The following is a 26,849-nucleotide window of genomic DNA, read 5'->3' as shown; positions in this document are numbered from 1 at the left end:
TTATTGTTCTCCTGTGGCTCTAGGTTCATAAAAAATGTTGATGGAGGCTCTTTAGTTACTCAGTGTCATGCATTTATTAAGTCCTTCACCCTATACCTGCAGCCTTTGATTTCTTCCTTGACCATCTTCAGTGGGATTGAGTGATGCAGGTTCCTAATCACAACTCGAAAGGCTCATTGATCCTTTCTAGTGAATGTATAATCTATTTATCCACGTTCTCAAACTATATTTATGATTTTCTTATACGCTTCAATACCTTTAGAAATTATTCTAGTTGTTACCTCCTACCATTCAAATATTGTAATCTCCCTTACACACGATTGTTTCTATCAGTTTGTATATAACCTTAGCACATCATTTATCCCATAAAGTACAATAGGCAGGGGCTTGACAGCTTCTGTTTGGTTTTAAATATTTGTATCCTCTAATGGAATACTACTAAATCTATTTGATATGGGTAGTCCTCCATTGCTAGGATAATGAATTGCAGTTTGTTTTCTTGGTACAGGTATGGTTCTCCAACGACTAGAAATAGGTCGGGATTCCATAATTACACTGTCGCTATTCCTTGAATTTCTGGATAAATTGTTCACTGTCACCTCTAATTAATTTTCTGTGAGCTACCCTCCTCAGATCTCTATTTGATGACATTAATGGACCATAATTTTTTGATGTTATCTGATAACCTTCACAATCAGATGTCCCATCATTGATCATATCAGCTGGTACAGAATCCATCCTAACCTCGAGGTTTGTCAGACCAAAGCCCAAATATAATTTTAAAAAACTTTAAAAATAATTAATTATAACTTTTTATTAGTTACTTCTTATCTACAATAATCCCGCATAAAGTAACAAAACACAAATCTATTTTAAAAAATCACCCAAAATAAACATGTCTTATTCCCTTGATAACAGCTAAGTGGTAATTTGAGGGGAAATATTTACTAATAATACATACTGCAATCTATTTAATGAATTTAAAATTATATGAATTCTACTATTTGCTGAATCCATTCATCACATTCAAATTTCATTTCCGTCATTTATAATATGAGTATTAATGTCATTGTTTTTTATTATATATCTTTTCAATAGGCTGTGTTTTTATTTCTAGTATTTATTTCTAATACTTTTATGTCCTGTAAATTTGAAAATGTACGTTTGATGTATTTTATGTGGTTTGATTTTTGTTTACAATATTTAAATGCTTTTAAGTATTCCTTAAATTTTTTAAAAAATATTTTTAAAAGTCATATCTATATAGAATTTATTGCAATCTTTATTAACACAATCTATGTATGCCTGGTTCATCATAAATGTTTTTTTATTTCTGATTCATTATTATTAATTAGTTTTGTAATTTCTTGTTATTAGTTTTAGGCGCTCTTTTATAAAAATTTGTGAGATATTTTTTGAAGAAGTAATATGTTACAGGTAGGAAATCAGGTCAACATACACACAAAAACCATTTATCTGACAAAAATAGATTTTTAGGACTTGGGAGCACCGGAATAAACAATTTTTTTCATAGATTATTTATAATTTATTTAAATCTTTTTTTTTTCAAGGAAAAATGTTATTTGTCTCCTTCAGATACAAAATCTTAAAAAAAGACCAATTTTTTTAGATTTTTTTACCAATCTATACACTTTCCCATTACAGCTAAAGCTCCTACAGCAGCACACATCACCATAGCCAGGAAAATAAAAGGGTAAATATATTAGTTTTGTGAAATTATATTTAATTAGTAAAATGTTAAAGTTTTTATTGCAAACAAAAGAAACAAAGATCAAATTTGTAAATATATGATTCCACTAGATTTCACAATACTTAAATATTTTTGAATTCCCAAAATGTTTAAATATTGATTAATTAATATTGTAATAAGTCAATTAATCAAATAAAGATCTCTGAAATTTTAAACATCAGATAACTACCATAACAAAGAATAAAGCAGTAGAAACTTATGATATACCACATAAATTATTTAGAAACTATTTAGATAAACATAAGCTGTATGCAGAAATATGTAAAATTTGAGACTGGAAAAGTATCCTTTGATTCTTAAATTTTGTGGCAACAAGACGAATTCCTAATTTTTTGGTTAAGTTTTGTGACATGAATCCATCAAAATTCCAGTCTCTTCTGCTCTTACAAACTGTTAAACATCAATTTGACCTCACCAAATCATTTACTTTGGCAAGGTGGGACTTGTCCATCAATGTCAATGACTTTCCTGGACAAATATAGTCTTTGACAGATTCTAAACTACTTTTTAAAGTCTGAACCACTCATAACATTGTTTGACACAGTCTACTCATAAGCCTCTTAATAATTTTATGTTTGAATAAAATTTTTATCAAGTTTAATGTAAAATTTCACCACAATTTTTTGTTCTTATAAGTCACTCATCACAAAAATTGCTGATGGCATGAAACAGTTTGTGAAAGGTGGGGGATTGTTCATTAGTTCATACACTATACAGTGATGCCAACCACACTCCTCAAACTATCTCTATAAGTAATAGAGAAAAAAATTCAGTTTTTTTAAACAGACAATACACATGAACATTTTAGCCCATATAATGCTGTAATGTAAAATGGAATAAAATTTTTAAGATTTTAAGAAAAATTGACCTGAAATAAAGAAAGGTTTTATGTAATGTGTGTAAAAATGAAGTAATTATAAGTCTAGAAAAAAAGTAAAGCTGCAGAAAAACAGAATTGAGGCAAGGATATTAAAATCTGTCCTTTACTTTCAAAAGTATAGCACAAGCAATAAGTGTTAACAACAAAAAATTTTTAATTTTTAGGATTCACTAATGCTATTGTTTGTTTAAAACTGGGTATGAATTAGAATGAATGTTTGGATCGAATGCTTGGGGGAGAAATTTGATTTGATAATAAGAATAAAACAAAGGTAATGATATGCAATATTAAATAAGATAATAAGAAGAAATAATAAAACAGGAGAACACACACCACAAATCAAGAAAAAACTTTTACTTAGGTAGTAAAATTATACAGGTTGGGCAAAGTAAAAACAAAGTTGCAAAGGATAGGAAAACTTTTATAAAAAAAAAGAAGAAATCTGATGCTATGAAGCACAGATATATGAAGTAGAAAGAAATTTTTTGAAGTATTTATGTACTTTATGTAGCATTGAAATATTGGTAGTAGAGAAGCCGGGAAAAGAGATCTTTTAAAAAATTATGTAACAATAAAATATTGAAAATTAGTTTTAATAAGAGAAAAATGATATAATAAGACTGGTACATCATTATTATTGATTATAATTTGTACAATTTTAGATTCAAAACTAAGGAAACAGAATAAATTAAGGGAGCTTATAAAATTGCAAATTGTGCCTTTCTTGCCGATGTAAATAGCTTAATTTTTACCGAGAATAAATTTTAAATAAATTTAAAAAATCTTTACAATATTTTCTCAATAAAATATTTCAAAGGTAATTCTACTGAATAATTTTTTTTTAATTTATTATTTTTTATTTGTATTATTATGTGTTATACAATGAATTTTTATTTAATTGTTTATTATTACATTTCCCATAATTGTAGGAGCAATGCATACTGTTATTACAATGTAAAGAATAACTCAACCATAAAGCTATATCATATACAAAAAAAAAAATGAGTTGATTCAACAATTTGTTATTTATTTTCTCTTAAAAGAAAGCCATTAAATAACGAATACCACACTTATCCTGATAAATTAAGGTTTATAAAAACAGATCTTGTTGATTTGATTGTGATATTACGCTTCTGCTGCTGTCATTGTGACTTCGTGGTTTTGAATTTTTTTTATGGTTCTCAATTCACTTCTTTTTTTAGCCTACATATAACAGGTATATAGATTTCAGCAAGTTATTTGATAACCTGCAGATTTTTTTCAGTAAAATAATAATCTTTGTAGTACCCTTCAATATGCTTTTATAAAGATGTGTATCGGTACACACATATTTACAAATAGTAGAATTTTGTTGAGAGAGATAAATCTTATAATTTATAATAGCGCAATTAAAGATTTTTATGAAGTTGTTTAGATGTAACTACAGAAAAACAAACAAATATCCAATCTAGTTAAAATTAATTAATCTTTACAGGAGTTTCATGAATTATCACATCTTAGCATACAAATTACCACAGAATTCATCACTTTGCCATAGAGGGTGGTGAAGTGGTAGTGTGTGACTTTCATCCAGAAGGTTCCATATCGTAATAATGATCAGTATGGTGTTCTTAATATCACAAAATTTGCATTAAATACAATACACAACCTTTATAAATTAATCAACAAAAAAAAAAAACCACATAATAATCATTCACTTTATCCACCATTAATTAGATGATACTGTGCACATAGAAATTAACAATAGATATGTTTTTCAACTCAATACCGATGCTATGAAAAGGAAAAGTAAAGAAATGTTCAAATTACAGTTAGATAAATTATACTTTTTAAAAAAATTATTGTTATAATAAAATAAAAAAATATATTAATGTTAACAAAAATTATCCTGGGCCTAAAAGTCCTAATAACCTCAACAGCCCCAACGTCCCTGTAAAAGTTTATCTAGTTCTCCCTCCACCCACCACATCCTTGGATATAAGTAATTGCTTCCTTGGTGCAGCTTGATGATGGTAACACTACCTGTATCCTAATATTTCTTCTTTAGAGATTGAACAAAAGTCAAATCATTACCTGAGTGTATATTGGGTTAAAGTGAGTTTCATATTCTCCCATCTAAGTAGATCTAACATAAAAAAAATTAAATTAAATTAATTAAACAAAAAATACCAAAATAAAAATAATGGAAACAAAATATAAAATGGAAACATATATAAATAATGATTAAAAGCACAGTTAATTCAACAAGGTAATGTTTTTCAAACTCAACGAACATAATTTATGTCTTCTTCTGAAATAAGAAATCCTCCATGTACCAATGTTACATATAACCCAGTAAAAATGTCTAAATCAGTGCTTCAAAGGAAAACAGTTTCAAATGTTATATTTTTAATTTTTGCTCCCTACAATCTTTTACAATAATACATATTCAGTAGGAATATCACAAAAACATTATCTCGCATAAAAGAAAATTTCAAAAAGTATTATAAAGTAGTTGAAAATTCTATTTTCTTTAATTTACAATGCTTCAAATTTCTTGCTAAATAGAACGTCAGATTAATTAGCAAATCATTAGTAAATCAAAAGAATGGAACACCCAATCCCTACACAAAATGAAATGTTCCAAGGAAAATGATTTAAAATTCAATTGCAAGACAGATTCAAATCAAGGTATATAAAAACTTTTAAATATACTTACGCAACTCACATGACCAGTTGTTACCAATATCAGTTAAATAAAATCTTATTTTGGTTAAATTAACCATAGTTTAATTTTTTGACTTAGTTACTATCAAGTGTTTCATCAATACTGATCTTTGTTAACTGATTAGCTTGTCAATTTTAAATATATTTAATTGAAAATGTCATTTTTATTACAACATTTGTAATTTTTATTCTGATTGCATTGAGAGCTGCTTTCTTATTGGCTATATTTGTTTTTATAATTATTTTCTAACCTTGCTGGTTAAACATCTATTTATTTATCTATTCCTTGCATAATAAGTAAGATTACAATTTATTAGCAAAATTAATGAAACTAATAACAAAAAAATATCACAGTGTGAACTTTAAACCTGAACAGAAAAGCATGCTCACTGCAATAATAACAAATTATGAGAATATGGTTGAAAATAAAAAAACTGATGGCTGAATTATAAGAAAGCAGAAATTTGCTAAAGAGCAACTGATGGAGGAACATAATAGCCTTCCAAATGTAAATAAGCAGACAGTTAACAGAGTTGAAGAATTTTTATGAAAATTACAAAAGAGGAAAATAAAAACAAATTTCACAGAAAGATTAAATCTATTTAAAACAAGCAAAGGAGGCAATATCATAACTACAACTGACAATAAGGAATCCCAAATGTTGAATGTTATTAAAGATTGAATTGATTCTCTACCAAATGAGTTAAATGGTGATGCTACTATTTACACTTGGTAAGTTAAATTGTTAATGTAATTTATAAAATTATTCATTTTTTCATAAAATCAGTTTATAAGCAGGAGTTCATGAAATTTTATTAGAAATATAATTATTTTCCTATACAAGCTCCATTTCACGCTGTCTTAGATAGGTAAATGCTATGGTATGATTGAATTTCATTACATAATAATTTAATAACTAACATGAACAAATTCAGCCTTAAATAATACACAATGATATAGCTTGTGAATTTATTACTGACCACAATCTTATATCATGATAATACTATTACATGTTACATGATAATTACAATTACAGAATCTTATCATACCATGATAATAGGGTAACCCAAGGAAGTAATAAATTTAAATAAGCTAAAGTATAATCTACCCTAATTATACTTAAGTTAATGAAAATAAATCATAATTATTAAAAGTTAATATATGGTCATTTTATGTAATTTTGTTTTATACAGGCTAAAAAAAATTATTTGAACTAGGCCTTCATGTAACCAGCTAAACCTTAAAATTTAATTAAATTCAGGTCTTAATTAATATAAATTATTATTTTGGTATTTTAGAAAACAAGTAAACAAAGTGCCCAAAGGTATAGCATGTTAAGACATAAACAACTGAAGATAATTATATTTACAAGTTATAGGCTTATCTAGTTATTTGACTTTGAGCCTATAGCTGCATATTACTTAAAGCATACAATCAGGTTAATTTTTTGTACAAAAAAGCCTGATGTTTATCCTGTTTGAATTATGTTGGGCTGATTCAAAAGAACAAATTTATTTATGAACACAGGTTTGGAAGAGTTTGCCCGATTACTATAGTTAGTACAAAATTAATGAACTCAACACTTCAGTGTAACTAAAAAAAATTTTTTTTTTTGTTAATTTCCCAAGCTGGAACAAACAAATACTGTTGAAGGTGGATAATTGCTTGTGATGCCTCGTATAAAGAACAATATAATGATTCAAGTCATTGAAAATGTTCTAGTAAATATGTTTTCCATGAAACCAGTTTTGTACTGGGGTTTGGCTAGCAGCTGTGGTTAGAAAAGTAGTTCAGAATGAATAATTTTATGAAATAAGGGGAAAAAATAGTCCTATGCAACCAATTCATAACAGCATTTTCAATATATAATATATATCTATACATTGTTCATGAATCTGCAGACAGAATTTGATGTGGGCATTCTTATAAATATTATTTAAGTTGGTAATACATTGATAAGAATTTTAATAAATAAAATAATCAGTACAGTACTGTATTAACATACAGATAACATGTTATAAAAAATTTTAAATATTAATAATGTTTAATTTTTTTTTTTAATTTTATTGACTGAACAAATATTTGTTCTAAAGATTTTAATGTATTATATTTTATTTTAATGTGTAAGTGTAAAGAAAGAGGAAAAACGTTTTTAAAGAAAGCATTACTGAAGAAAGGCTTATGCCTGAAAGCAATATAATGAGCAAAAAAAAAGTAAAGGTTTACTTTAGTAAAGGTTTACTTTAATTCTGTACTTTGTGGAGAGGCTGAAAAAATATTATATGATTAGCTAACATGTATACATGACGTCTGTAAATAAAGTAATGAGACTAGTTTTATTTGGGAGCCAAATTGGCAACACTGTAAAATTACTAGTAAACATAAAGTTATATGTACAGCTGATTTATATTAGGCATTAATATTTTTAGTCTTTTGTTGTGCTTGAGACATGACAAATGAACTTTTCGTGAAATGAGTTTTTGTTGTGCGTTACAAAAATGAGGGATACTAATTATGAGCAATGGTGTGCAATCATCAAGTTTTACATTAAACCACATTGAGAATGCTACTGAAACTTTTTCAAAATTGGCGTACGGAGATGACGCTCTGTCATGAACCCAAATTTTTAGGTGGTTTAAAGCGTTTTCAGATGGCCAGGAATCAGTTACATCCCAAAAAAGCAAAAATGAGCAAATCAAAACCATGCTAATTTGTTTCTTCAATAGAAATGGCATTGTCCATAAGGAGTTTTTGCCTACAGGACAGACTGTAAATCAATATGTTTACTGAGAAATTCTTGAAAGACTGTGGAAAAGAGTTGCCTGCGTGAGATCAGCCATCAAAGACAACTGGATGCTGCATCATGACTATGCACCTTGTCACACTACACTCTCGATTAACGAGAGAAAAACATTCCTGTAGTTCCTCAACCAACTTATTCACCTGACTTGAGTCCCTGCGACTTTTTCCCAACTTTAAAACAATACCTCAAAGGACACCATTTTGGAACAGTAGAAATTATTAAAAATAAATGTAACCGACCATCTGAAGAATATTCCATTTTCTGTGTTCCAACACTGCTATGAAGAATGGGAAAACCATTTGAGGCGTTGCATGGCTTCCCAAGGGAACTATTCTGAAGGTGATAAGAGTCCATGTGTAATTGGATTGTAAATGAACATTTTTTCTGAACGAGTCTCATTACTTTATTTACAGACTTTGTGTATGTATATATATATATATATATATGTTCTTATTTTAGTAAACAGAGGAAACATTCAAGAGATTATTAATATTTGTACACAAGTATTGTTTCAAGAAAAACTTTGTCTCTGATCCCCAATTATCAAATTAACACATTATACTTTTGGAACATCCCAATCCCATTCGCCATTTGTAACACTTCTGGTCGCCGACAACCCCCCCCCCCCCCCAATTCCAATACTTTTGGAACAAGGAACAAACATTTTCTCATTAATTATTTACTTTAAATGGTTAGTAAGGAATTTAATGAATAACAGACACTTGCATCGGTTAGGTTGAAACAGCTACCCAAATCTACCTTATCAGGGTGTTGGAAATGTCAATCAAAAACATATGTACATATAAACTAGTATAATTTTTATTGTAAATTATGTTCTACATAATTTATCAAATACAGTATAATACCCACTGTAATGTCACAAGCAGTGTCAAAATTATTGTAAAAATAAATGAAATTAGATCCAGAATTTGTTTACTTTTAAAGTGTTATTAAAGTTGACTCTATTAGAAAAATATATACCTGAATATATGAAAAACATATGCAGATTCCATAGTTAAGTACAATACTGGTTAATCTTTCTAGGTTATGAATCATATAATTTTCTAATATAACATGCAGACATATAGAAAGAAACAAGACAATATCATTAGTTTCACAATTCACACAAAAACACATAGATGAACACGCATATAAAAAAACTGCTGAAAATTTAAATAATGTTAGTAAGTAAACCATAACTAAATTGATGCATGATTGTAAACTGTTGTCATTTCAACTATATATTAAAATTAACTTTTTTTCATATTCTGTTTTAGAGACTGCAATAAAGCATAACTTATCCCAATCACCTCTAATTTGCCTGCATATTAATTTTAGTAGAAATTCTTTTGACTCTTTGAAGGTTTATCATCAACCACAGACCAGCATACCTAAAAAGTTGCCATTGAAAGAAAGGTGGAGAATGAAGCAAAGACCACCGGTGAAAAAATTTAAAAAATCTGAAACAATCTAAGTTCTTGAAAATGTTACGAGTTGTCTGAAGCATAAAAGATGTCTTTATAAAAAGAAAACTTGAATAAAAGAAAAATATTCGGTTAACGCAACTAATGGGGAGTTAATGCAACTAAAAATGGATAATTAAACATTACAAAGGAAATTCCTGAGTAAAAAATAAAATATTTATAAGAATTTAAATAATCTTTGATTAAAATTGTTTGATTTTGAATTATATAGTTTGATTTTATTTTACTGATCCTTTATATAAAGCTAGTAGAAATTATACAAAAACCTGTTTAGATTATAAGCATGTGAGTTTATTAACTGGCCTACAATAGTTTTATTCTCATAATCAGATTAAAATGTGAATTTCTATTATACTTATAATAAATATTAAAAAACTTATAAATTTACAAAAATTCATAAAATTTGTAAACGTAATACAAAAAAAAATACAAATTATTTATTAACAACCAAAATTTATCTGTTCTGAATGAGGTTTTATTAAAGAGAGTAAAAATCAAATCCAATCCAGTGAAGATATTTCAGTAATCTTAACAATTAGACTAAAACATAATTTATAATAAATTTGCCAGAACTCTTCTTTAGTGATAAGCTGCTGGAATCAATATTTCTTCAAAAACCTGAAGATGTCAATTCTTGAAGATGCTGATGAAATGCTACTAAGTTCTTAATGAAATGCTGACTGTTTATAATCTCCTGGTGGTTTATTCTCTATCACTTGAATTGGAATATTATGTAGTGCTTTTCAACAATATTAACAGACAAATGATGGAAATCTTTTCCATCCCATATTGCTTTCAACCATCTTTTAGTTTGATATGCAATCCACTATAATTTTCTTCACTAATATTTTCAGGATTTAGAAATTTTTTTATAGATAATTTGATAGTCTGTACCCATTAACACCTAATAAATGGTAAGCTTTAATCCTACCAGTTTCACATTTCATTCTTACTTCATTGTTATCAAAAATATAGGTATAAGCAGAGCCAGACCATTTATAATTTTAAATGGATCACAAATAATTTGAACATTTATTAAAAAGTATCCTTCTGGTTTATGAGTATGCGTTAAATATTTCCACATTATCTCCACCAGAAGATATAATTGAAGAGTATATCTATGGCACCTGTCATTCCAGGAAAATGGGCTATTGTGTAGAAATTCAAAATAACTTTTGGACTCTCATCTTCATTTGGAAATTTGATGTAACATAGTAATCATATGAAGTACACACAACAGTTAATATGATGTAACATAGTACAGTTGGTGGGTTTTCAATAAACCCACTCACTGCCTTGGAAATTTTATTAATACATTAACTCAGCATTGCTTTCAAAAGACCATTTAAGTCAGCACTTACTATCTGCAAAAAACCTGTTGCATAAAATCTGAGAGTTAAAAAGCAGCTCTACTATAATATTACTCACCTATCCCTATTTGTTGGATATTCTAATTTATCATATATTTGTTCAAGTATCTTTAGAACCAAATATTTTGATAATCTATACCTAGTAATATATTTTACATTCTCTAATGAATAAAGATCATATTTCTTACAATTAAAATGCATTTAGATCCAAAATTTCTAAGTATTTCAATACGCTTAATCTTAACGTTATCCATAATAACAATGAAAATTAAAGCCAAATTTGTGTTGTGTGCCCTGCGTGCGTGTGTGCATGTGTGCAAATAACATAAATACAAAATGTAACACCAGTTTTGAAAATAGTTAAATATTTATCAAGTCCATGTTCAAATTTGAGGAATCATTTAATCAGAGTTAGCTTAACAAATATTAGTAAAGCAATCTTCATATATTTAATTTTTGCTAAAAATTTTAACTGCTGTTAAATGCTTTGACAGAGATTGGTGAAACCAGACAACACATTTCTAAAATTTAGAAATCAATTCAAAAATTGTGAAACAACAAAATTTTTTATTTAACCACTCAAGAATAACATTTCACCCAATTTTGATATATAAAATAAAATAAACCATACATAACACGGTTTAGTCAAAAATTCAAAATAATACACCAGCTTTCTGTTTAAACTTAACTACTAACCTAATAATGTAGTTATCTTGAAGTTTATGGCTAAAATTGTACTCAATTTTAATAAATAGATAGAAAATCATATTCAGATCATCCCTGTTAAGTAAATTCTAATTCAGATCAGAATTTTAAGTAAACACCAATAAATACATTCACACACCCAAACAAATGCACAAATATTCTTATTTATCTGAGGAATATCTCTAAAGTAAAGACCACTGGGGAATTTTTCTCTTTACGGTTGGCGAACCTGTATCACTCATGGCCACGCTAGTAATGTACACACTGCATTGTTGTCTGTAAGTTGTCGTATGGCAGTATCTTTGATTACATGCGAGTTATTACATTATAAAATGAATAGGAAAGTTGATATTTCCACCAACTGTGAAAAACGTGCAGTCATATGTTATTTAAACAATCAAAACGTTAAGCAGGCTGAAATTCATAGGCAGTTGGTTGCTGTCTATGGTGATAATTTAATGAATGAAAGAAACATCCGAAAATGGTGTGAAAGGTTAAAAAATAACAGAATTATGTACATGATGAAGAATGTTCAGGGAGGAGGCCCTTGATACACTGAGGACTTGTTGAAATGCGTCAATGATGAAATCAGAAAAGATCGCCACTCAACAATTTCCGACCTGGGCCTTCTTTTTCCTGATGTTTCAAGAGCTGTTATTGGTCGCATTTATCATGACCATTTAGGCTTCAAAAAGGTTATGCATGTCAGGTGCTGCACGTCTTAACAGAACGTCACAAAAAAATCCGAATAGGATCTGCTTTGTAATTTTTGATCCGCTACACAGAAAAAGTGATGAATTCCTTAATTCAACTGTTACCAGCAGCAAAATATGGATTTCGTACTACACGCTAGAGAGAAAACAGCAGTCAAATGAATGGCGTCACCCTCAATTACCAACCAGACCAACAAAGGTCAAGCCACAGCCATTTGGACACCAACTGATGGCCAGTCTTTTGTGATCGGTCTGGCATACTGCTGATTTATTTAATACCACGTGGAACAACTACAAATGCAGAAGCCTACTGCAAAACTCTACATAAGTTATGGCGTGCCATTCAAAATCGGCGAAGTAGGTATCTGACTGACAGTGTCGTCCTGCTGCACAATAATGCACGTCCACATGTTGCGGGTCTGATACGTGATTTACTGAGAACATTTGGATGGGAAATTTACGATCACACACCATATAGTCCGGACTTAGCTCCTGATTACCATTTTTTGGGGAAATTGAAAAAATTTTTAGTGGTAAGAAATTAATGGGTAACTTAAGAATGGATGAACTTAAAAATGTCATTAATCAGTGACTAAATGGACTGGCAGCAGAAGAATATGACGAGGGTATATTGAAGCTGGTGTATCACTACAATACATGTCTTAATTCATGTGGCAATTATATAGAGAAGTAGTATAAGGTATGTAATTTAAAAGAAATAAAAAGTATTTATAGTTTTCTGAATAAATCTTTTTACAAAGAAATGGTCTTTACTTTAGAGATAATCTCATACATAAATATATGGATATGTTATCTATTTAAAATACTTATTATACCTTTTTTTTATTATAATTTTGAGATTGTCTCAGGCACTACACCATTATGTTTTTTTACTATCTCATTGAGATATTTATGAGCATCAGTATAAAATGGATTTAATTCTTCCTCAATTCTATTAAGCCAAGCTGTTAACTTAGGTCTACCATTTCTAGGATCATAACCAGCCATTTCTGAAAATTAAAGATAACAAGCTGATTAAAACAACATATTTTGCAATTAAGTAGCACATTTTTCAATTCATTAACTATAGGTAATGATGGATTGAAACCTCTCAATTACACCAATACAAAAATACAGTGAAGAAAAATGTTATTACTCTGTCTGTCTTTTTGATAGATATGCTTTATAGAATTACACCTTTTTTTCTTTAGTTACCTTTTTCTTAACATATTTATTTCATTTATCAATGTGCTAGGTCTAATTATCTATTAGTTAGATAGTACGTTGAATTTTTCCTTTTCCAGTACTTGTGATAGTAAACTTGAATATATTCATACTAAGTAGAAATGCACATGTCATGAATTAACGACAATTTAAAAAAATGTTTCTTAACAATTAAAAGTATTACATCAATAAACAAATTTTTTATCATGATTAAAAATAACCCTAATAAAAGGAAAAGATGAAATAAATGCTTTTTTTAATGACATCAAATTAAAAGCTATTTGGCAATCAACATGAAATCATTTTATACATTTTTATATAAAAATATACAGCTACTTCAGTAATATTTTTTTAACTAAGTACATTTTTTTAAAATAAAGTAAACAGATGCACTGTGTATTATGTAAATTTAAAAAGAAATTACAAAATCTAATTTGATATATGTATCGTAACTGTTAAGTACACCAGAAAGAGCCAGCACTAGAGGAAGTTCCTTCAATTAAATAGCTGGCACTCAATTTTAAAGTGTTAAATTTTATTGGACACATATAATTATATGCATAATATTAAGTTGTCCCTCTGCACTTGGATGAGTAGTGTTAATGAAAAATAACTTTTCCTTAGTAAAAGACTAATTCATCCCATTGTCTGATAAATAAAATAATCAACAATAAAACATTGCTGATCACAGTAGCTCACCAACTTAGTGACAACCTTATAACTGAAAGATAAAATACTAATGGTCAGGTGAATGGCAAAAAAAATTAGAAGTTGAAATTAATTTTAAATGAAAATCACTTAAATGTAATTTATAGTATTTTACATGTGAATGTTTCATGAGGTGTGGTTATTAAATAATAAGATATTTTGCAAAAATGTGATTTGTATTATAATTGCAAAACGTATTTGTTGCTTGCTTTCAACATACCTCTCTCCTTTATCTATATGAATTGCATACAAAATTTTCGATTGTTATAAGTAGTGTTACAAGCCATAAAGTGTTATCTGCATCAGTCGCTTTGCTAATATATTTTAACTCCATCCACTACGTGAAGGTGGGTGTTATTCAATGCAGATTTCAACTTTGGAAAAAGTTATATGGAGCAAAGCTCGGTGTGTAAGGTGGATAGACTGGGATTTTCTAATAGTTAGGTACTAATTTATAGGCAGCACATTGTGAACTGCAACATTATCATGAAGAAGAATCAAACTGTTCTTCTGTGGATTGGGTTTCTTCTTCCTTAATTATTCTTTCAGCTTGACTAGGACCTTCAGGTAATAGTGTTTCTCGACTCACTGACCCACTGGATCATAATCACATCATTGATATAAAAATCACCAATCCTTCAGTTTTGACTTGCTCATTTCTGCCTTTTTTCATCTTTGGTGACAAGAGCGTTTTCCAGTGCATCTATTCTCTCTTTTTCTGATCATACCGAAAATCCACACTTAACACATTATCTTCTCTTTTAAGTCCAGCTCTGCTATCAGCCAGTCCATGACATCAGTGCAAATTAGTTTCCAGATGTCTTTCTACTCCTTATTTAAATTTTTGGAAACCATAAATGCTACCATCCAAATTCTTAATTGGCAATCTTTGTGAGCAATTTCATTAATTTTCATAAAATTTTGCTTGGTTGCATCTATGAGCTGGTCATTTGTCATCTTGAACATTTTTTTTATCTCTAGCAAAGTATTTGTGCCAATCTAAACAGTCACACACAAGATATTTTCATCAGTTCACGTGCACCCACAACCGTTTCAAATACTTGGTTGCAATTTTTTCAATTTTACAAGAAATATGAGATTAATATACTGCTGGAGTTAAGAAATAACTCCAGCAGTCAACAATATAGTCTTAACATTAAGAATAATGTTAAGATAATATTCAAAAAAGCTTCTCCACATGTTTTTCTTTTACTTACACCAAGATGAGTAAAAACAGAGAAAACTTATGTAAACTATTTTTAAAATCTTCAATGTTATTCATGATGCAACTGCCACAAGTACACAACTCACTGCCTGCCAATCACTGTCTTGTTATTTAATAGCTTCACCTCATACATATAACTGTAATAAACAATTTCCTGTACATGTATAACAGGAAATGAAACATATAACATGAATTGCTTACCCACACTTTCATAGCTATCCATTATTTTACTAAAATACATATAAGAAAACAATATTACAAAACAAGTATCAAAAATTAATAATTACTTGGTTGTTCCAATTCACAAGCAGCAAAAAGATCAGCAACTGTAATATATTCACCACAAATATAATGACTATCTTTTACCCAAACATCTTCAATTTTATTACAAGCAGTTACCATTTGATGATGTAGTGAATTCAACCTTTCTTGATTTGGTGGTTTACCAGATAATAACGGTTTTAAAAACTAGAAAAAAGTTCATAAAAATTACAAAATATAAATAAAAAAGGCAAATGGGAAAACAAATGTGATATACAAGTATAGTAGCATGCAAAATAAGTTGAACACTGGTTATTTTTGTTGATTTCTATGTTGTGGCTATATTGCTTGACTACAGCCATTCTTTAAGTTGTCTGTGTAATGTGAGATTATTGTTCTTTGACTATTGTAATTTTCATGTTATAAATAGTTTTGTGAAAGTTTATTTCATTTTTTATTACAAAATCATATTTTTGTATATTTGTTTAGTGTGTCCTGAATATATAACAACAAAGCATTCAAAAATAGTTTCTCTTTCTGAGCTTACTACTACGCTACAATGACAAACACCTTCTGAGTTTGGTGCTGGACTATGGACAGTGAATCCTATTTCTTCTTCACAGGTATATGGCAAAAGCCTATTATGTCATCATTTCTTCTTATATCTTATGTAAACTGGTATCTTCATATTTTCATCAGCCATCCCAGGCTTCTGCTACCTTTTAGACAGTACTCCTCACTTACACATGAAATTCTTGTTGGATTCATGTGCATTATATGATCTAACCACCTCCCTCTATAGTCTCTAACCATCACCATTAAAAATGTATAACCAACTCCCCACAATCCTCAGTCCTTTTCCTATTAAGTCTGGTATATCCAGCAACCGACCTTAGAAACCTCATCTCAGCCCCTTGCAACCTATGCTCATCAATGCTTGATAATATCACCAAGTTTCCCCACCATACTAACAACTAGGCATTGATAACACTCTGTACTCACTTCAATCCTTAAAGTAAGCATGATAGTACTAATCTGCCTATTAGACCACTGAATTTTACTGTATTTCTTACAGACACACTGTGTTCGCGATACACTCTACATTACGAAGTTCTCCCAAGACATTTATAAGCTATTCTACTTGGAAATAATGGGAAAAGTTCATACAAATATATTTCCTGAACAAATAAATGCTTTGTTTGCAAGTTACGACTAGTGTACGATTTTGCTTGAATTTCAGCTACCCTGGTAAAATGAGATTATACTGAAATTCATAGTACTTATGAACTTTAACTCGGCTGATCACAGCCTTTATACTCAATGTGGGGATTACGACTGTATGATAATTTGTCTGCATCCTTGAGAAGCATATACTTTCTCTTGGGCACAGAAATCTTTAAATTTTGAATGTCCAGCCATCCCTCTGCGGTTGACAAGACCGTTTGCGCTCAATCTTCCAGCTGCGGTCGTGAATTACCACGAACTAAAAGGAGATAGTCATTGGTGAAAGCCTGGGCCATGACCCCTTCTGGGAAAGTCAATCCCAGAAACCTGTCAAATACCAGGTTCTACAGCAGGGGACTGAGAACGGAACCCTGCGGGATTCACCTGGTCACAGATTTTTCCACAGCTAAGTGCGCATCTTTAAACAGAGCCGTACAATTAGAAAAATAGTCACGTACTACGGCCTGCAGGGCTACAGGAACATTGCAGCGTTCCAACTCATAGAGGATAGAACTCCAACACAAGGAAGGAATTGCTGCTTCTATGTCTATAAAAATTGCCAAAACATATTTACAGTTGGCGCTTTCCACCTCAGAAAGAGCATTTAAGATGCAATCCTCAGTGCCAACATTCGTGAAGCCATGCTAGTCTCGATTTAGAAAACAATTCACCTCAATGCTTTCCCAGAGCCGTTCCACAACAAGCCCTTCAAGCAACTTTCCGATTACCGGCAAGAGGTTGATTGGCTGATAACTGCCGACCTCACTAGGATCCTTTCATGGTTTTAAGAGCACCATCCCCAAAGCCACTTTACAACAAGTCGGGAAGCAGCCCCAGCTAAGGCACCAAGTGAACAGCCTGCCAAGCCGCTTTCTTATGACAGGCAGCAAATGGTAGAATATATCTGGGTCAAGTTGGTCAATCCCTGGTGCCTCTTTCAGTGCCATTCAAGAAACCACTTACCTAATACTTACCTTATACTTCTTACCTTATTAAGTAAGGAGCAGCTGTATGCTGCCTTCTTCTTGCTATCCTGGATAGGCATTAAGTTTACACCAACTGTAAACAGAAATCATAACCGCCTCTTCAGCAGTCTCCCCACACTTCTCTTTCCTCTTGGTTTATAATTAATTACTTGCTTAACCCATCATTATTCAATCTAGATATATGCTGAAGCTAATTCTCCTTGAAATTTGAATTGTTCAATAAGAGAGAATATATTTAATTCTCTTTTTATAACGTTGTTCTTAAATCGGTCTGATCTACAACAACCTTTTATCGACCTAAGAAATTGCATCTGCTGCCTGAAGTTTTTACTTAGTCCTCGCGCGATCAACCCATACATTATCAGAGGAACAGTCATCATTACTTTATATAACTTCAGCGTTGTATCTGTTCTAACTTTATTGCAAAGGGATCATCTCATTGTCCCACACATATTTTGAAAACTCTGAATTTTATTTTCTACATCTATATTTGATCTAAAGCTCATATCACATCCTGAATATTTAAATGTGAAACCTATTCAACTGGTTTGTTTTCCACAATTATTTTTAATCTTATCGGATCCTTGCCCTAAAACCTTTGTTTTATTCATTGATATTTAAAAATTATGTTGACTACATATGTTGTTCAATTCATATAAAGATCTCTGTAAACCTTCCTCTAAGTCTGCATAATAAGCTGATCATCAGCAAAAAGTAATGTATTTAAAACAGCTATTCTTGGACTGAGCATTATACCATAATAAACATTACTTTTCCATTGTCTCAAAATGTCCTCAATGTAAATATTAAAAAGTGTAGATAATAAACTACATCCTTGTCTTATACCTATATTAGTTATCTACCAGTCCATTACCATGAAATCCATCATTTATTACAATTCTTGCTTTAATATATAATAGATCTTTAATGACTTTTATTAGGTGCAGCAAATAACCCCTTTTTATCATTTCCCAGAGTTTCTGTCTTAAAACACAATCAAAAGCTTTTTCATAATTAACAAATGCAATGTGTGATTCAGAACCAAACTTCCCCCTCTTTTCAATCACTTGATTAAGTAATTAGATTATCAATGCAAGAAAAAAATATATATTATGGCTTACTTTGTTCATCACAAAGAATGCACATGGCATTCTTAATTCAGTATGCTGCTATTTCAAACAAAAATCATCTACCTTAGCTTTTTTAATGCAATGCCTTTCCTAAAAATTTAATTTTATGTAATAAGCAATTGTGAGTCCATCCATTCTCAAAAATAAAAGAATCAACAAATCAAGGTTTTATTATCCTTGATTTGTTGATTTTGTATCTTCAAGTATGTTGAAATTAATTTAAGGTGACATTATTTTGGATAATTTAAAAATCAATATTCACATAGTCAAAAGTCTTTTGAACAGTGGCAGCTCACATATAGGCACTGTAGAACTGCAGCACCCCTATTTCCACTTGATATTATTGATAACATTTAACATAATCAGTTCTTCTTTCTTTATACTTGTGCAATAAATAATCCTTAAGCTTAATGTCAGTACCCATCCCCCAGTTTATGAAAAAGATACAAAAATCTTTATAAAGAACTGTGTGCATCACGGTTCCAACACTGTGGTGTTTAGCTGTTGTGTGCATGCACACATAGGAAGCTGCCCGCGTGGCTACAAGGGAGAGAGAATACTGTTGCTCCTGCAGTGTCGACCCTGGCGTGCTGGTGGATGGTAGTTTTTTTTTTTTGTTTTTACCCCACATGTGTATAGAATGTTCCTTGTTCGTTCCCTTTTCTAGTTTAAATGGTGGAAGGAATATGAAAGTGGTTTAGTTGTTTTTTCAGTAGTAATCAGACGATGGCAAAAAACAAGCGCTCTCTGATTGCCAAATTTGTCCAGAAACACACTGGAAGGGCGAAAGACAAGGTAATTAGTAAAAACTAATAACATATTTGTTTCTGTGTACATAGAAGTCTAAATTAAGCACCATTGGACTATAGTGTTTTAAGCGGACATATTATTAAGTTATTATCTAATAGTACTAAAAAATGTTATCTATATTGACATTTTATTATTTAATCGGTTAAACCAAATACGGTATTTCAGCACATTGTGCTTAAAAACCATGTACCATATTCTTGAATGTGATAAAGTATAGAATTAGATTATTATCCTGCTTCCAGCTATTCTATTCGATTCAATTTTTTTTTTTTTTGTTCTTTTAATTTACAAAAAACTTTAACCACGTTCTTGAAAAGGCCCAGAAAAAAGTTTTCTGGAGCAGCACCCCCACTAATTTTAGCTATGAGCTGCCACTGCTTTTAAAGTTATATGTGGTTTGCAGTATAACCTATGAAGGTGCTGCCTGTGAAGGTATATTTTGTAATATGCAGTAGTGTATTTACAAGTAATGATAGAAAAATTTGAGAAAGAAAGAACTAGTTTTAATTGAAAACTAATTTTCAATTGTAACTAAGTATAAAAAAGACATTCAGAGTTTTTTTTTCTGTAAAACTTCTAGAAAACCTGCAAGAAACAATGATATAACAAAAAAAAAAGTATTATGGCTTACTTTGTTCATGGCATACAATGCACATGGCACTCTTAATTCAATATGCTGCCATTCCAAAAATTCATCTACCTTAGCTTGTTTAATGCTATCCTTTGGATACCAATTATCAGCAATATTTGTTTCACGACATAGATATCGTACAATTGCTACACTAAAACACAATAATACAAAAAATTAAGAAAATTAAACATATATTATGATTGTAATTGTTTTGTGTCGATCTCACTACATTCTTTCTCAACATCAATTTTTTTTTAACATTATAAATATGAATTTTTCCCACACAAACTAAAATCTGGCTCAATAAAAAATAAAATTAATCTTTAAACAAGAATAATACAAACTACGAATAAAATATATTACTACTCCACATTTGGAATGAAATATGTAGCTTGGATTCAGAAACAAATAAGTATGTTTTAAGTTGCAAAAATTAACATTCATTATACAACATTTAGAACAAAAATCTGTAAGGAATAGAATACAAAATTTAGAAAATGAGTTATTAGAAATATCGAATTTAGATATGTCTACCTGGAATGTTTAAGGGAGTAGCATCCTTGAAACTGAATATTGTGAAGTAAGAATTAACTGTCAATAGGCAATGATATATTTATACGTTAGTTTCTATAGATTACCTAAGTTAAGCAATACTGGAATAAATGCAGGATACATTTATTAATACAAAATGACCACAGCAACTTATGAAATTAAAATAGACAATTAAATATTTCTTTATGAATGTTGTAACTGCTTTCTTCCAAATGATGGAAGAAAGACAAATACTTCACCCAAGTAGTCAGAAGTTGAAAATAAACAGAAAAAAAATTACAATTGAAATTCAGTAATTAAAGCATAAAAAATTCAACACATGAGTTTTTTGTGCTTATACAAAAGATTCACTTGTTGAATTTAAACATACTTATGCGGCCTTTACAATTTTTAATACTTTTTCTACCAAGTAGGTTATGCAACCCACTGGGTTGGTCTAGTGGTGAACTCATCATCACAAAATAAGCTGATTTTGAAGTCGAGAGTTCTAAGGTTCAAATCCTAGTAAAGACAGTTAATTTTATATGGATTTGAACACTAGATTATGGATGCTGGTGTTCCTGGATGGTTGGGTATCAATTAACCACACAACTCAGGAATGGTCAACCTGAGACTGTTCAAGACAAATCATTTACATTCATAAATATCATCCTGATTCATCCTCTGAAGTAATATCTTACAGTGGTTCCGGAGGCTAAACAGAAAAAGAAAGAAAGGTAGGTTATGCAGTTAAGTACAGTGCTCAGTATCAAAAAAAAATTAGTTTACGCATAATCCAACCACACAGAAAATTGTTTTTATAATTACTCGAGTGAATTTTACTAGAAGTTTACCTTTTTTAGGAAGACAGTCAAAATAACTCCAACCAGCTCACATTTTCATCTACAGGATAATTTCCTGTCACATTACCTTGTTCTTGCAGTCTATATCAGACTATCAGCAATCCAAAAATTATTTTAAAAAATCATGACTGTTTTTAAACCATTTTTAAATATGTGCATATTTTTCAAGGACATATTTTAATTTTGTAAGCTGCCAATGTTTCCTTAAACTCGTACTTTTACACATGTATGTTATTAATTTTTATACCATTTCAAACAAAAAAATTATACTTTGCAGCAAAAGCATTTTAAGAAATTTTGTTTAATTAATTCTTAGTAATTAATGGTGTTTTAATTTTCTCTAATTACTATTTATTTTTAGTAGTATTTAAAATTTTCAGGATCATACTTAAGCTTTTACTGTTTTACATCCAAGTTATCAAGATAATGAAAAAATAAAGTAAAATGAAACAAATATAAAAGTAAAATGTTAATAAAAATAACATATGAAACAGTATTCATAATTGTATATGAATAGCTATAAAAAAATAATAAATTTAAAAATAATTCAATTAATAATAAACTAAATCTGTCTAATCCAGCTGAATATTTGATAAAGCAAAGACATACTACACCTAATATAAATAATAGGATAACAGTAACTGAATCTAGAACTGCAGTTTCTTAAACAACGTATAAATAAATAAATGATTAAGTTTTTGATCAGAATTTTATATAAATATTAGTAAAAACATATGTAATTTCTATTATCGTCTTACCATACATTTATACATCTGTCATAGAAATAATAGTTTTTGAGGGGGGAGTTACAAATACATAAAAACAAAAAAATCACTCAGTTCAAAACTCATAAACGAACATATTATAAGCCTTGAATCTGACAACATGTTTTATGCAATGGCAATAAAAGATAAAGATTAGTAGTATTTTAATCAGTTCAGGCCTAAACATAGATCAGACAACACAACAATTATGTGTGCTTTTTGTAAATATATACTTTAAAATGTAATATTGTGATGTGTTTACTTCTGTATGTAAGACTAACAAAACATGATGTGGATAATTTTCATTCCCTTATGATTCTGATACACTGATGCGGCAAAAAATGTAGGAAAAAATATTCCTACAACAAATGTATGGTAAGACAATAATAAAAATTATATATGAGTTTTTGGTAAAAAATAAATGATACACTTAAGTAATATAGAAGCGCTCTGAGAAGAAAATCATGCGTGACTTTAATTTTTACTGATTTGAGATTTGGTAGTTATTTAAATCAATCAGTGACTATGTTTAATAATATCAAATTATTATATTATAATATTAAGTTTTTCTATTTTTTTTCACACAAAGTGCATATTTTAATGTCATGAAAGGTATTCTCTGAAAAAAGTTAAAACAAATCACTTCATGCAACTTTTCCCAAATAAACAAATTTTTACTTTATTTTGATTTAATTTAACCAAGTATGGAACTCTTTATCTTTGTATTATCTTAATGAATGATTAAATTACTAATTTTAAAACCATTGCACTATTGCTGCAAAAAAAAGATACAGGGCCTTGGTTCAACGTGAATGATGTAAGTAAATTTTTGGGTAATAAACAGCCTAATGATGTTATAAATGAAAACATAAAACACAAATGGAAAATTATATATCAAGATGTAATAATTAAAATCTAGATTTTGAAAAACACTGATAAACAGGAAATTAATTACCTTTATGTTGAAAGTTTAAAAAGTATAAGCAGGATATATTTTTAAAACATAAAGAGTGAACTAGAATTACTTAAAGAATTATTTTTATCTTAACCAGGAGCAACAAGAGGAAAAAATGTTTTACTGATGGGCAAGCGAGATAAGGAGAAGATAAAGCAACCTCCCACCTACCTATATTTATCATCCTCATTGTAACATAGTCAAGGATTTTTACAAACTTGTAACTTTAAAAATTCTTTACCAACACAATAATTGATAAGAAGAATAGTTTGAAAACTGTAAGCATCAAGAACATTTCCAGGTATAGTACTTAAAAACTGGCAAGTTATAAACATTTCATTATTTTATAATTCTATTTTTTTTTTTTTTTTTTGTACATTTGGAATAAAGAGGAAAATTTGTTTATCTATAGAAATGCTCACTATTATATGTTAATAATAAAAAATATTTCCAAAAGTATAACTCCAAACTTAAAACCAAATTTATGAAAATAAAATTAAATTACATAATCCATAGAATCTCTTACCTTTCTGTTAAAATAAAATCCTCGTGTTTAATAACTGGTACTTTTCTGAATTTATTAATTTTTGTAAAATCTTCTTGGTAATGTTCTCCTGCAAGAAAATGACACTTTATAAAATAATATGTATTATTTTAAATAAATCTTTTACAGATTATTTTTTTTTTTGCATGAAAATACATGCATACAAAAAACTCTTATAAAAGAAAAGCACTGATCAAAAGTGCTTTACACCAAGTATCTACGACAAAAAAATAACAAAAATAAAAATAAAAACTGATGCATAGATGATTAATGTATTCAAACATTCTTGCATAGTTCTGTGAAAGAAGACAGACATTTCGTTATTTTATTTTGTTTCCTTTTGAAAAAGTATCAACTAATTCTAATCTAAAATTTTACAAAGAAAACAAATTAAAAAATAAATAAACAGAAATACATAAACAATCAAGAAGCAAATTAAAATAAAGTAAAGCTATTCACAAAAATGAATAATAATAATAATAAAATAATTCTAATATACTGCAACAAGGGAATCAGCAATAATAAGTTAATAATTCCGAAGCTGTCACTATTTTGGAGTCAGAAACACATTGATTTTCAGAATACACCACACTGCATACATTCAATTAACCAGTAGACCCAAAATACAAGCATCAAGTTTCAACTCATTCACCACCGTGACCTACTACACATACAAAAAATACACCACTACAAAGTCAACATAACCGTTACATAAAAAATACAAACCCAGTCATTCTTCAGAATTTGTAATGTGAAAAGTGATTCTGTGTTTTTTCTTCTTTAATATAATCTGCATATGTGATATGTTTTATGAAGAATACTCTTTTTTCACTTTGCATTGTTTATTTCTGTGCCGTTTTTTTAATAGTAATTTTGAAAAATGAAAAGTAGCAGAGTTAAAAGTGAAAAGTTGAAGAAACCTAGACATTGTTTTGCGTTTTGTTTTTTGAACACAATTTGTTTGAAAACTTCTCATCTTTGCTCTCCTCATTACTTGTAATATTTTTCTTCCAATTTTGTGGAAGTGGTTATCCCAGCTTATTAATAATTCATTAAAAAATCCATGATTTAATTATCATCTCTTTGGTTATACACAAATCAAATTTTACAAATAAAATCTTCCTTTCAATAGAAATGACCAAAAGAACTGCCACTTTCTTAGCTGATGTTTTTTGTGTTTTAATTACTGTTTTAATTGGTGTGCTATGTTTGTTTAAATTCAACTAAAACAATTAACAGAATCGCATATTAGGTTATCCTACTCTTAAAAGCAGGTAAAGAGTAATCATTTTTTTAAATAAACAATTTTAATCCTTACTTTCTGTTTTGTTCTATTACTTTTCATTTTCAAGCCCAAGGTCAAGAAACTGAAAAAGTACTTTCAAAAGAACAGCAATGCAGTCGAAGAACTACAAAAGTTAAACTTAAAATATATGACTTCTTAAAATGGGTACTACAATTAATAATATTTAATTTTAAAAAGCAATTTAAAATACTCAACTTGGAACGGCCAAGACATTACTTTCAATTTAAATTTATTATTATTAATACCTTTTACATAATCTGACGATTTATTGAGAAGATGGGGCTCTTGAAATGCATGAAATCTTTGTATAATTATCTTATTTCTACGTAACAGATCTATAGTTTTTAAGAAATCATGTGCAGAAATGACAAAATTTTCACTAAAGTAAAAAGAAATAACTAAATATATATTCATTAAAAAACAAACACTTAAAATAGCCTTATTAATTTATAAACACGTATAGACACTCCACAGATATAAAATAAAAACTACAACAATAAATTAACAAAAAGGTTAATTTTAATATTTTTTACTTACCTTGTAATAAATTTACTACTATTCCTGTATAGGTTACATGGTTTACATCCAACAATATTTTTAACGCACGCGACGGCTGAGATATTAGATGATAATAAAAAGTTAATGCTGACCCGCTTTTACTCATAGTTAAATTTATGGTCAAATAGAAATTATTTTCAAATGTAGTCAGAACGGTTAAATGAATAAACTACATACATACTAGGCGATGATACTTATTCTAACAAATTGGATATGCTTCAGTTAGTTAAAATAACGATGAGAAACAGCCTTGGGTTCAAAATTACGTCTTCAAGTTTCACTTTCCTTGCTCCATAAATCGATACAAACGAAACTCGATATATTGCATCGATAACAATGCTATTGACGAAATTATCCACTTAATGAGAACAAACAACCATTTTAGAAATATTGCAACATGAAACATAAGTCTTTTCAAACACCTTAAAAATTGTTTTCCACTTCTCTTCAATACTACCTGGTACTTTTTCAGAACGTGAACCATAACCTACCCTTTGGTTTTAAATTAGCTGATTCAACAATGTACTTTCACCTAATAGGTCATCAATATTTATTCTTTTATAATTTCATTAACAACTTGTGCACTCTCTTCTAAATCAGATCAGGCAATTTCAGTTCATAAATTTATCCACTGAAACTTAGTAACTTTATCAAAACTGGTTCTCCACAACTCTTAAGTATTGGATACTAGAATTAT

The 26,849-nt window shown here is 29.2% G+C and overlaps 1 protein-coding gene across 2 annotated transcripts; it reads right to left on the bottom strand.

Annotated features, from left to right (window-relative positions):
- Positions 1-1,751: 1,751 nt before the first annotated feature.
- LOC142323891 (glutathione S-transferase theta-1-like) lies at positions 1,752-26,442 on the bottom strand. 2 transcript variants are annotated; one of them, XM_075364221.1, is made up of 6 exons: positions 26,132-26,442; positions 24,271-24,358; positions 20,632-20,782; positions 15,877-16,057; positions 13,269-13,442; positions 1,752-4,071 (listed from the first exon to the last, which is right to left on the bottom strand). In XM_075364221.1, the coding sequence occupies exons 1-5, from the start codon at positions 26,256-26,258 to the stop codon at positions 13,279-13,281; spliced, it is 711 nt and encodes a 236-aa protein (XP_075220336.1). In that variant the 5' UTR covers positions 26,259-26,442; the 3' UTR covers positions 1,752-4,071; positions 13,269-13,278. The 2 variants fall into 2 exon arrangements, with proteins under 2 accessions (XP_075220336.1, XP_075220335.1); XM_075364220.1 differs by having other exon boundaries at positions 1,752-4,776; positions 26,132-26,440.
- Positions 26,443-26,849: the final 407 nt, after the last annotated feature.

This window comes from Lycorma delicatula, chromosome 4, assembly GCF_047948215.1.
Source record: "Lycorma delicatula isolate Av1 chromosome 4, ASM4794821v1, whole genome shotgun sequence".
Lineage (NCBI taxonomy): Eukaryota > Metazoa > Arthropoda > Insecta > Hemiptera > Fulgoridae > Lycorma > Lycorma delicatula.
The sequence above is the reverse complement of the archived record's forward strand: the minus strand, read 5'-3'. Positions and strand labels throughout refer to the sequence as shown.

Excerpts from the sequence above, each read along its gene's own strand:
- LOC142323891 (XM_075364221.1), bottom strand. The coding sequence starts at position 26,258 with ATGAGTAAAAGCGGGTCAGCATTAACTTTTTATTATCATCTAATATCT. Across the intron at positions 24,359-26,131 it reads AGTAGTAAATTTATTACAAG|GAGAACATTACCAAGAAGAT; the intron begins GTAAGTAAAAAA and ends ATTTTCTTGCAG. Across the intron at positions 20,783-24,270 it reads GATTTTATTTTAACAGAAAG|TGTAGCAATTGTACGATATC; the intron begins GTAAGAGATTCT and ends ATTGTGTTTTAG.